General features: G+C 46.1%; 1 protein-coding gene across 2 annotated transcripts in view; it reads right to left on the reverse strand.

Moving 5' to 3' along the window:
- Nucleotides 1–11,627, reverse strand: part of CDC5 (cell division cycle 5) — a 45,025-nt gene extending 33,398 nt beyond the window's left edge. Inside the window, exons 1-2 of one of the 2 annotated variants that reach the window (XM_087390373.1) lie at nt 11,214–11,627; nt 9,393–11,129 (exon numbers count right to left, since the gene is read on the reverse strand). In XM_087390373.1, coding sequence (XP_087246499.1) covers nt 9,393–11,129; nt 11,214–11,390 — 1,914 coding nt within the window. In that variant the 5' untranslated portion in view covers nt 11,391–11,627. The remainder of the gene's footprint in view (nt 1–9,392; nt 11,130–11,213) is intronic. The other variant, XM_087390372.1, reaches the window with a different exon arrangement.
- Nucleotides 11,628–12,767: the final 1,140 nt, after the last annotated feature.

Consider the following 12,767-nt stretch of genomic DNA (forward strand, 5'->3'; position numbering starts at 1 on the left):
TGGGACAAAACCCCATAGCTCTCTCTAATGAGGCAGTATGTGAGATTGAAACTGCACTATGTTGTGTTTTTAGAGGATGAGTTTGGGAAAGTTCCTGGATTCATCTAGGTATAGGCAGTAAAAACGCCCTCGGATCTCATAGTAAATAGGACACCTGAAGATGAAGTGCTTCAGTAGAAATGCCCTCGGATCTCATAGTAAATAGGACACCTGAAGATGAAGTGCTTCTCCATCTCAACCTCCTTCATGCCACATAATGTGCGCTTAGCACCTCTCCCTGGGTAGGCGCTCTGCTCTATCACTCTCAATACGAAGTCTATGCGAAGAGACCCGAAACTGCCCAATCGAGACCCTCAGTGAGGAGGGTAAGTGGATTTGCGTGTATCCTGGTGGGTCAATGAAACCCTCCTCTGTGATATGTAAGCAATGATCTCTATAGAAGCTAAGCTTCACAGGGAGTTCACTCGGTCCCAACTAGGTCCGGAATGTGTGTAGCTGTAAGATTTTCGGAGAAAACGGAGCGTCCATATTGTACTGGAAGGAAGGGAGTCTATCCATGTGGAACCCCAGTCGCTCAAACCATCTCTCTGTGCGTGCATACCATCATCTCTGGTCACCTACTGAGAGTGTCATAGAGGAGGACAATGCTAGCTATGGCAACCTGCTGCGTCTAAAAGAGTACTCCCCATACTCCCTGACTCGGTACAAATATGTGATGACCTGAAATGCAGCATCTAGCTGTAATTGGAATGACCCAAACTCAGCCTGAATGATCTAGTGAGGAACAGATGGCTTATTGCGAATCATCCATGATAGCATAAGAACTTGTAGCCGCTCCACACGCTCCCACTCTATATCCGACAAGTCTGGCCCCCAACAAGGGCTGCAATCCCCGCTAGGCGGACCAAGGAGTCAAAAAGCAGCCCCTTGGTCCATGGATCGTATCCTCTGCCCAAGCATGCTTGCATCGCGGGTCTCATAGTGAAGATGGGTCCGAAGAAGTCAACCCAAGATACATGTATGCTGAAACTATTTCAACAGGTGACCCATCAAACGTGAATTGCTTCTGGCGCATGACAGCTCGAGATGTATTGAAGATCATTACCTAGGTTGACCTTCAAATCATGAGACTCACAAAAGGACTGTAGTGCGTCAAGGTGTCTCTGGAGCCCCTCTGCAGAGGAAGACAAAAGAGCCACGTCATCTGCATAAAGAAATATATGGATCAGCGTACCAGCAAGAGAGCAACCATCCCCTCCTTGTGTCTGCATCATTGTCTCGAGCTCATCTATGTAGAGGCAAAACATGATAGGTGATAAAGGACACCCTTGTTTGATCCCAATAGTGCTCATGATCTCGTCTGTCCACCAAAATCCTGCTCGGACCCTGCCTGCGACACTCTGGTAAAGTGCCATGACAGCCCAAATGATCTCCTGGTCATAACCCAAATCTTGTAGGCGCCAAATGAGGCAGGCTCTCGAAACTGTGTCAAATGCCTTGCGGAAATCCACAAAGCAACAGTAAACCCTTCGCTTCTATGCCCTCGCCTCCTCGATGATACACCTAAGCGTAAGGATGTGATCCATGGTTCCATGATCACGTCGAAATCTAGCCTGTCCTGCTGCTCTAAGTCCTCGACACTCCGCAAATCTGCTGACCTCGGAATCAAGTACTGATGCATAAATCTTGGACATGACATGTCCAATCATAATAGTTCTGTAATTCTTCGGGCTCATGGGATCCCTTGCCTTGTGGATGGATGAAATAATATTAATAGTCCAGGTGCGCGGAAACCCCAAACAGATAGCTTCATTAAAGTGCTAAGATCGGGGCTAGGAGGTTAATCCCATATGCAATGAACTCAGTGTGCTCCTCATGATCCTTCGCTCGGCCATTATTAAGTTTCATTACGGCATCCTTCACCCCCCTGCAATGAAAAGGGTGCAAGATGTGGGGCGTGGCATATGTGAGAGGTCAAGGACTGGCTGGTTTTGGATGTCATATAGTGTGCGTGCATAGTTACACCATACCTGAGTATAGAAATAGTCAACTGCAACTCCATAGCGGACCAGACCAATCTATCAAGTATCAGGCACAAATTGAAAAACAAGTCAGTCTCGGAGCTGGGAGGATTAGAAACCAAAGCCTGGCACAATGATGGCTCTTTGGTGGGCTGCGAAGATATCTCGTATATCTGTCTGTCGAGCTATCTCGCGCTGCAGCGGGGGACGTGGTCTCCTCGCTCTCTGAACTCTCCAAGCTATGTCCAAAGTGACCCCTCGTCTCTGTCGGTCCTCCCCAAGGCAAGCTGTGATAGGTCGAACCTCAATAGAGTGTACTCTGGGGACTCTCTATCGCGCATGTGGTCGTTGCGTCCCTATCTCGGTGGTACCATGTCGGCTGCTAATCCAGACTGCTCTCATGTCGGCTAGCTCCTTCTCCTCCACTCCATTGTGTCCTGGGGCTGACTCAAATGTATAGAAGTCTGTGACACGTCGCTATGCCCGGTCATCCTCTATGTCCTGTGGTGGTTTGGCCATCCCCTACTGCTCTCTTGCAGACTCCCCGTCTAGCCCACCCTGTAATTCCCTGCTCAACTCCAAATGTTGAAATGGCATCCAATTACTAGACAACCCTATGTCCTCAGCCAACTGAAGCATGCAGCAGAGACCCCAAAAGCACCCACTGTCTGTGCCACACCTGCAATTGCACAACCAAGTGCCAAACCAGCCAGACATGGCTGCACAACTGCAAGACAGCTCTCACACAGCCAGATTCTGGTGCAATCAAACCAAATCGCTATCCCAAAACAAGTCGAAAGGAGCCTTCATGGTCACAAACCACTGCATAAACCCACCTTCCCCGCGAGGAATCAATTCCAAATGCAATAACCAGCCTACAACAAGTCCAAAAACGGCAAAAGCAGGCAAAGAGAAGCCTTCCTTCGCCAAGAATCCTTTGAAAACAGGTCACCGGGGCTGGAAAACCCTAAATCCAGCGAGAAACAGTAGATCCAGCTCTGGCCTGGCCTAGAAACAGCTTAGGAGAAGTCTTCCAAGCCTGGAGAACAGCAAAACCAGCAACAACAGCCCAAAAAGCAAGCAGAAAATAGGTCGAAATCTCTGTAGACAGGTCCTGTTCAGCCATAAACAATTCGCAGCACCTGATAGCAGCTCCTGGACAGCCTGAAGGCAGATCACGACACCTATAGCAACTCTATTGCGAAATCCTCAGACAGGCTCTTGGTCAATTGCGAAATCACCAGGCAGGCTCCTGGGTAGCTCCTAGCAGGTGGCGACGCTCCCTGGCAACTCCTGGCAAGCTCTGGCAGGTGGTGAATTCCTCTGGCAGCTCTAACAGGCTCTGGCAAACCTCAAAATCTGCTCTGGCTCCTTCTGGGGCTGTTTGTGGCCTTCTAGATCCAAAAGAAGGCCCCTGTGCTAATAATAGCAATTTTTCATTGCACCACTCTTTTGGCCCCCCGTTGCACACTTTGGCCCTAGGAATTAATTGCCTAGTAACTGTGCGCACACTCACAATTCCTAAGGGCCCACTAGGGAATTTTAATTCCCCAAGTCCCGCAGTCCCGCACACATGGCCTATTACGAGAGTCGCAAATCAAAAGTCCATAATTTCCCGTCCTCGTGACACACAGAGCAAGAGAGAGAGAGAGAGAGAGAGAGAGAGAGATGTATTAGCGTCCACAAGACGCCTCAAAGGCCTATGGGACAAAGTACACAGAAAAGCAAACTCATGCAAGCCTCACTAGGCTGAAGCAAAAGTCCCATAATTTCACGTCCTCGTGATACACTCTCTCGCCGGCACAAGGAGACACTACTACGACAAATGAGAGCAGCAGGGGATAGCCAGGTGCCACATTGCAAGACATAGAGGCTGACACGGCACAGTGACGCATCACAAACTTCTATACATTTGAGTCAGCCCCAGACACAGTGGAGTTGAGGAGGAGGAGCTAGCCGACATGAGAACAACCTCGATTAGCAACCGACACAATACCACCGTGAGAGGGACACAAAGACCTCACGCGAGACAGAGAGTACCCCGAGTACATATAGATGAATCCAAGAACATTCCCAAACTCATCCTCTGATAGAACAACATAGTGCAGTATAAGATTGAAAACCATAAACTCCATCATGCATAGCCAGGACTAGCTACTATGACATCCCCATCGACATCATCGGCGCCCAACATGGTATAAAAACATGCTCTCACACATACAAATCCACACACCCACACATACTGAGTTTTTGTCGGCACTTCGGAGGTGAAGGGCAGACTCAGCCATAGCACTAAAGGAGAAGGCTAATCAAAAGTAGTCCAAAATCTCTTCATTCAAGCTACAACTGCTTATGAAGTCTAAACGATTTCATTTTAGTCTCTCCCAAACGAGCATCTAAATCTAGCTGATAGGGCAACGCACCATTGCAATACCAACAGTACCCAGAGTACATTCTATTCACGTCCGACCTATCAGCGCACTCCTCAGAGGTGACCGACAGAGACGAGGAGTCACTCTGAACATAGCCCAAAGAGTTCACAAATCGAGGAGCCCGCATCCCCCACCACCGCAATGCGAGACAACCCGACACACGTAGATACGAGATAACTTCACAGCTCATCAGAGAGCCATCACTGTACCAGCCGGGCTTCGGTTTTCTGAGTCCCAGCTTCGAGACGAACTTGTCTCAGTTTGTATTTGGATAGACTAATTATAATTATGATTATGATTAGGAATAGATTAGTACTCAGCAAAGGCCCTAGCGCACCCTTTGCATCAGCGTACTGAGGCTTGTATGAGTTCGCTTTTTCTCTGCTCTTTGTTCCATAGGCCATAGGCCTCCCGCAGACCTCTCTCTCTCTCTCTCTCTCTCTCTCTCTCGCGGCAAGCCACATGAATGAAATTCATCTTGTTTCTTTACCAAGAGTACTGGGGACGCAAAAGGAGAAGTGCTATGAGAGATAAAATTCTTCTCAAGCAATTCTCGCACATGTCTTGCCACTTCTACCTTAGAAAGACGGTACGGGGCCTTATTAATTGGCTTGCTACTCATCTCTAGGACCATGGTTGTCAGAAACGTCAGGTATGAAACGTTAGGTACGTTTTAGGGTCGAGTACCTAAACTTTAGAAACAAATAAATAAATAAATCTTATATATATGTATATATATATATATCTTATTAGTTATTAGTAATTTATAGTAGATACTGAGATCCATCATGCTGCATGTGCCATGGCCCATGCACATTGCAGTTATTACTTGAACATACATGATACATCATACAATATACAAAATCCAAGGCAAGTACTCAAAACTTTGCTGAGGGCAGGCAGAAAGCACACAGGTCTCCAAGATCAACACACGAGATCGCAGACTTCAAGTGTTGAGCAGATCGAGGTGTTGGAAATGGCGCCGTAAGATGTGCGGCTGTCCACCTTACCCAAGGTGCAATTTTTGGGCAAAAGCCCTAAATTTTAAGGCAGGTTTCTAACGTTTCTAACCTTTAGAAACGCATATCTATCCAACCATGTCTAGGACTATGGCATGATCCAACACCTCTCCTTGAGGGCAACACATTCAACGCATAGATGGTACAGTCCCTCTTGAGCCCTTTGGCCAGCTGCCTTGCTGAAATGACCTGGGGTTGCAATACCATGCAATATTACAAATCTACCCCTGTGGACAAAGCTAAGTGACAAAGCATTTTAAGTCCATGCTGATTTTGCCCAATGGTTTCAACCAATCACAGCCCAGGACAGGATCTATTGGGCCCACATCCAATGCCAAGAGATCACCTGCAAATTCATAATCATCAGAGAACTTGATTCTTGCATCCTGACAAACATATCTGCTGATCATAAGCTGTCTATTTGCCACTCTACTCTTAGCCCATGATCTATTTCAATAGCAATCAGTCCCAGAGTGCTACCGCTGTCCATCAACACGTGAACAGTCCTGCCATTAATCATCCCTTTCAATCTGATAGTTTGGGCACTTTTGGCACCCGTCAAAGCATGAAGGGACATGGCTGGGCATCCCAATGAATTTCCTCTTCGTCCACAAGAGCATTACCACTCGTATCCTCACGTGCATGAAAAGGCATAGCAACCCGATGCTCCACAAAAAAAGATGTACGCTTACGAAATCGCAGATCAGTAGCACCACCCGGATCAAAAGGAAAATCAGTTCCCTTCGGGGCTCCAGTGTCGGGAGCTCATCCCAATCATGTATTATTGCTATCTCATCATGAGAGCGATCCAAGGACTCTGTGGCAAACCAATGTTCCACATCTTACCCGATGCTCAAGGGTCCATTTATCCCCACACTTCTTCCTACTGTCCATTATGGGCCTGATATACTGCTGAATAGCTGATTTTTCATTTCTAGCAGTAGGCGTGGTTCTTGGCTTGGCATCTGATGGCCTATATGGCTTAGCATAGGGCATCTTACTCCCTAAAACAGTAGGAGACCGTGGAAAGGGTGCTGCTGCATATTTCCTATCATTCCAATGACCCAACTTAGGCTTCTTCTCAGCCTCATGCGCAGTACCATGCATGCTGCCCATTACAATCTTATACTTGCTATAATATTTTGGCTCAAATACTTCTGCAAGCTGGGCTGCCCACTCAATAGTATGAGGGTTATGTGCCTTCACATCTGCCGCCACGAAAGGACTCAATACATGATTGAAACGCAACAACTTCCCTTTCTCAAATACGTCCTATACAAACAAGGAAATAACAATTCATCCAGCAAGTCAGCAAGCATAGAAGCAGCAGGAGTTTTGGCCTACATCCAGGAGGCAAAGCAGGGCCAGAGTTGCTGCAGACTGAACTCACTTGGGGCTGAAGCCTAGGCTGTCTATTAGGGCTGAGATCTTTGAACGGAAAGTCTACTTATGCTCGAGGTGGAGCACGTGGGCTCGAGTCTAGAGATAACTGGCAGATAGGAGAAGGACCTTGTGGTAAGATCAGAGGACCACACCATTGGTGGGACTCTGGATCTCTCTCTTTTGTAATGTGTCCATATCTTTGGACAGAAATATATAATTTTGGTGTCTTCTATATCTGGCTGGTTCATTGTCTATTGATGAGTCTGCACTTCTATCCTATGCACATAAGTTTAAGAAGTTTGTGATTCCACACCCCACACCACATTGTGTGAGCTCCTGGGCTATTCTATCATCCCCTCTGTTGCTCGATTTCTAACAGAAAGGGGGGCGCAAAGTGCCAGAAAACAGTGCTCTGATACCAATGTAGCGAAGGAGGCAGTTTCTTTTGTATTGCCCACATGGGTTAAATTGCTGGGTGTAACCATCTGGCTCATATAAGTGACCTTTGACATAATCTGCAATATGGATGACTCAGGCAAAGGTGGCTCGTAAGGGGGTGCTTCATCATATTACAAACCCTCCATAGGCACCTATGGAGCATACGAAGAAGAGGGCATGAAGATGGAAAATTGAGGCTAGTACAGGGTTAAAAAGAAATATTGGAAAGAGGACATGTGGTGAGGTTTGAGGCAGAAAATGAACCACAAGAAGCACAAAAATAACTAGTGCTAGCACAAGAAGTACCGAAATACCTAGTGCTAGCACAATAATCAGGTGCAAGAAATGTAGACAGGCAAGGCACTAGATCAAGTGGATGAGTAGGAGAGGGCACAAGTAGGCTGCCAATGTATGAACAGCAAGAGACAGACGAGTTGCTGATAAAGTTGGTCGGACACCAGCTATATTTGGCTGAAAAGTAGCATGCATCACTACTCATGTTGGTCATCCTTGATCATGGGTCTAAAGTTAGCCCTCACTGAAGTGTGGTATAAGTAAAGGCATAGAGTGAAGTCAAGCTTACGTGCAATCGTGAAGGTCTCTATGCACACCCGCATGCAAATTTAATTCAAGCATGAATCAAACCCAATTTAGTAAATTCTTGCTAATCAAGGGAAAGACCTGCATGCAATGAGTTAATAGCATGCATCTGCATGTAAGGCTCCCAAATATACAGTCACATGCAAGGCATGCATGAGCACACTATTCCAGGTACTTCTAAATTCGTACCTCCTGCTTCTGTCCAGAACCTTTCTGGCTCTCCCAAAACAGGCCAGAACAGCAGCAAACCACTTTGTTGACTGCCAAGCTACTCTTGTTTGCATGTAGCTTAATTTAACCTGACGCACACTTCAATTAAAGTACTAGCCAACCCCGTTTAAAGGGTCCTTCTGTTGGATGTAGCTCCATCATTAATGCTAGCTCATGCTATGACCTTGGGGTCATAAACTAGGGGTCTATCATTAATACTAGCTCATGCTGGGAAAGCTGAAGAAGAAAATACAAATATCCCCATCATCAAAACGTTCAAGTTCAGAATGCTCATGGGCACTACCTTTGGTTTACTACGAGCAAGAAATGTGCGTGCGTGTGTGCGTGTATGTGTGTGTGTTTGTGAGAGAGAGAGTGGCTTTCACAAAAATTGCAACTAAAAGAAAGGAAGGGGGGCAATCGAATCACACTCATATGGAAAAATATGGCTGTAGCTAGCAAATATTTTTTTAGAGCAAAATTGATATGGAAAATCACACAACCCAATTCAAGGTCCTTGCTAAAGTGCTATCCTCTAGCAAGGTTTTAAGGCTTTAAGCAAGAAAAGAAAGAGAAGGGGCTGAATAGACAAATAAAGAAAGCTCAAACAAAAAGTACAGCAAAGTTGCGACTAAATCAAATCGACAAACTCCACAGAACTAGAAACCTCTAATCTTTACATATCTAGATGAATCCAGGAACAGGCCCAAACTCATTCTCTAAAAACAAAACATATAGTGCAATTTCAATCTCATGATTGTCACTCATAAGGTTGAAAAGAATTCCATCACGCATGGCAGGTGCCAGGGACTAGCTACTATGACATCCCCACTGACGTCCTCAATGCCCCACGGTGGGTGTAGACTAGAGTATAAACAGATGCTCTCACACATACATCCTGTAACCTAGATTCTATAGATAAAACTAAACTGCTTCTAGAAATAGGAACATTTTCGATTCTTGGATCTTACTATTCAAAACTCTTTCAATAAAAGGATAATTTCAACTTTTTCCTACTCTGTTCCCACCATTTTGAAGTACGCATCAGCTTCTGGTTTATTAAACCTTGGAGAATTTAAAAACTTGTGATTAACTATCAAAATAGAACATGCATTGACACTACTCTCTTAAGCACAAAGGTGCTCTTTATAGATACTGCCAAGATCTACTGCAAAGCCATTCTAAGAATTCAAAAATAAAGACAACACATAGGAACACAGTGAAGATTCATAAAACACTTTGTATCAGATCGCAAAGACCAAGGGAGAAGGCTGCTTCAGAAAGAGAACCTCATTTATCCGTTCTTCCTCTATGTCTTCAATCTGGGGGATAGCGATCTGGGCTTTGCCATTAGGAATATTCTTGCTACCCTTCTTCTTCTCTTTTGCAGAGAGCTCTTCCATCGGGTACTTTGCATTGTCATGCTCTAGGAGGACCACCAACTCCTTTCTCACTAATTCATCCGCTTGTTCTATCACAGTTGTGGGCATGGGAGCACTTTTGCCATCTTCACCATAGACTAAAGAGCTCCTCAACCATTCCAACGAGGTTTGTGGAGGTCTTGGAAGGTCTCTTTGGAGAACTTTGGATCTCTTCCGCAAAAGAGCAGCTTGTTTTGCTGCTTCCTCTGCTCTTTCCCTTGCAAGTTTGTCTGACATGTCCTCTTCCATTTCTTCCACAGCATCTGGTTCCTCTGGAAGCAAATCAGGAACCACAATCTGATACTCATTCTTTGGAGCAGGAAGATCACCCAGCCCTGCCCTTAGACCTCTCCTTATCTCCGCTTGCCTTGCCTTTTCTGCTTTTATACTATCGTATGGCGTTTCCATTCCTTCATTTATATTGAGTTCATCACGTATGGGTGTGCCCTTAGGAGTGACTCCGTAGGAAATCCCATCCTTGTGAGGAGTGGTCACTCTATTCAAAGGTGTTAAGCCCACGCCACCAGAAGGTGTCAGCATCGGTGTGGCAATTGGATTAGGAGTTTGAATCTCCTTCTTCTTTGGGGTCACTCCCGAAAAATCAGACGGATGCAGCTCTGGGTTCTCACCTCCTAGAAGAGGCGTTTGCGTTTCTCTTAGCCGGGCAAGATTCTCAGCCTCCATCATAATGGCATCCCCCTTCCCTCCGGGTGTCCTCTGAGGAGTTCTAAGCGGGGTCATACCCAACCTAGGAGTTTGGCCATAGCTTGCGAGCAATGCGCGGGTAGCTCCACTACCCTCCCCACCCTCGTCTTCCCCCAGAAGTAGGTCACTTGCATAACCCATCTTTGCTATCTCTTCCAGTTCACGATCTGAAATCTGAGGAGGAGGAAGCATTAGTTTAGATCTTTTGCGAACAGCTTCAGGATCGTTCAGCTTGTTGACTTGCATGACAGCAGCAGGTGTATCCCGACGTTGAGCGATTTTGTTCCGTGCAACATCCTGTTTTCTTAACTGTGCCTCTATGTCCACTCGCCTTTTCCCCTCCAACTCCTCAATTGTCGTCGGAAACTGAGGTTCCTCGATCGGCCTTTCCTCTTGTGAAACCTCAAAAAAGCCTGGAGGCGGTTTTTTCTCGAAAGGAATTTCAGCATTGTAGTCAATCCCTTTCTGTTTCCTCCTCCTGTGCCTGACCTCAATGCCAGCAGCTTTGAGCTCCCGACGTTTCTGCAGAGATGCAAGCCTCCTAGCTTCTTCCAGCTGCTTTTCCCGGGCTTTCCTTTTTGCTTTCTTCCCACGTGTATTTGCCAACCTTGCCCTGGCTTCTGACAGCATTTCTTTCTCATCTTCATCCATATCAACAGGATCCGGGCGGGCGGGTTTGGATTCTGGGTTTGGATCGATTTCTCCAGGTCGAAGCTTCCTAGGATCATCTGCGGGTTCGTAATTCTCGTCCTTGGCACAGGCCGCATCGAGTAACTTCTCATAACGCTCTAGACATTGCGCAGGTGTCCGGCCGACGATGGGAGCTATAGTTCTCCACTGTGTCGGCATCAACTTTGCAAGATGCAATAGCTTCTCATCCTCCTCTCGAGTCCATTCCGTCTGCAAAGATGATGATAAAGGTGAATACATAAAGCGAAAGCGAAAGCGCAAGGATTCAATTTTCGTTACGGAAAAACCTCGTACCTTTTTTATGGAAGGATCCAACCATTCATACCAACGAGCCTTGCACTGCTTTGCTGACTTACGGACTAATAGAGAAGAAATCCGAGCCCACTGATTTTTCCCGTACTTCATCACAGCAGCCTTCAGAATCTCATCCTCTGTGTTCTTCCAGACGCCACCCTTGATCATAATCCTCATCTTGGCCTAACGTTGAAGGCTCGGCCCGCTGGCAATCGCAAAGGGATATGAAAAAACGCTAGGGTTGGGGGAGAGATTCACAGAAAAGAAGGGCAGAAAAGCTAAGTCGGAAAAAGGAGACCAATAGGGTGCGAGCTTCAGCACGATTTCATCAAAAACAGGGAGAAGTTTCGGCGAAATTCCCTTGTCAAGAACTTACAAAACGAACACGTAGAAAATGGATCGCCCTAACGTTGAAAATCAACTCCTGTTGCAAGTACGGATAATTAAAGGGTTAGAGCGTGGTTAGAGTGTGTTGGTACTCTTTGCGCTCTTTTGGTGTTGTAGATTAAGGTTTGTACTTTTGTCTTCTAGTTTAGGTTGTAAATGTTTTTGTGGCGTTTTGTGTTGGGGTTGTGGGCTGAGTGTGGTGAGGAGAGTGGAGAAGGTTGTTTTTTGCGGGACTGTGGGTTACGTGTGAGGACAATCAGAGCGACACAATGATGAACGGGCGAATCCTGGTGGATTGATGCCACGAAAGGGTGGTGTAGGCCTTAACTCCCTCAATTCTCGACGAACGAAGAGATTGCAGGTTGGGGGTATCGTGGATCATTGACACGGATGCTACTTCAAGGCGGAGATTGCATGAATTTCGACACGGATGTTGCTTCACAGTGGCGGAAATTGCATGAAGTTTGAAGCTTGCAAGATATAGATAGGAAGCCTCGCTCATCAAAGGAGCCATTCTTGGCTTCCTCTATTGATGAGGCTAAATCGAATGGATTCAAGAGCTATCATATCAGGCAGATGTTTATCTGCTCTGATACAATGTAGAGGTTGCACTTGTGTATAAATGCAGGTGTTGGATAGTTCAGCGTTAGTTGTTTTGGTTTCAGTATGTTCTTCTCGTGTCTCAAGTCGATATTGTGATGGTGGAATGCAAAGGTAGATGTTTGAGTGCTGGTGGTCATGTTTGTTGATTATGAGCTCTGTATGGTTGGATTGCATGTCGCATGCAATGGGTGCAGATGGTCTAAGCGGATGTGTGTGGGTGTTTGATTCACTTGGACTGTTTTTGTGAGTGATACAGTTGCTACGTGGACTGTGGTGGTATTGAAGTTGTATCTGTCATTGTCGGGTCTACTCCAATTCATTTTAGGTGGATTGCTGATAGTCTTTGTCAACAAATGACTTTCATCATGCGGTGTGGCTCATAGATCCCAACGGAGAGTCTCACAATTCCTTTGTCTTTGTGATTCGTTAGCAGGAGATGTTGTCAAATGTGAAATGGGCTCGAGGGGATTTGGTTGCACACAACCTTGTCCGGTTGCTATATCCAAAGGAAGAATGTGAGACTTTGATTCTTTGAATAGTCCCTATTGTTAAGCAAGACGATTG

The sequence above is a fragment of the Dipteris shenzhenensis genome, chromosome 19 (genome assembly GCF_047967505.1).
Source record: "Dipteris shenzhenensis isolate YYH24624 ecotype China chromosome 19, Dip_SZ_1.0, whole genome shotgun sequence".
Lineage (NCBI taxonomy): Eukaryota > Viridiplantae > Streptophyta > Polypodiopsida > Gleicheniales > Dipteridaceae > Dipteris > Dipteris shenzhenensis.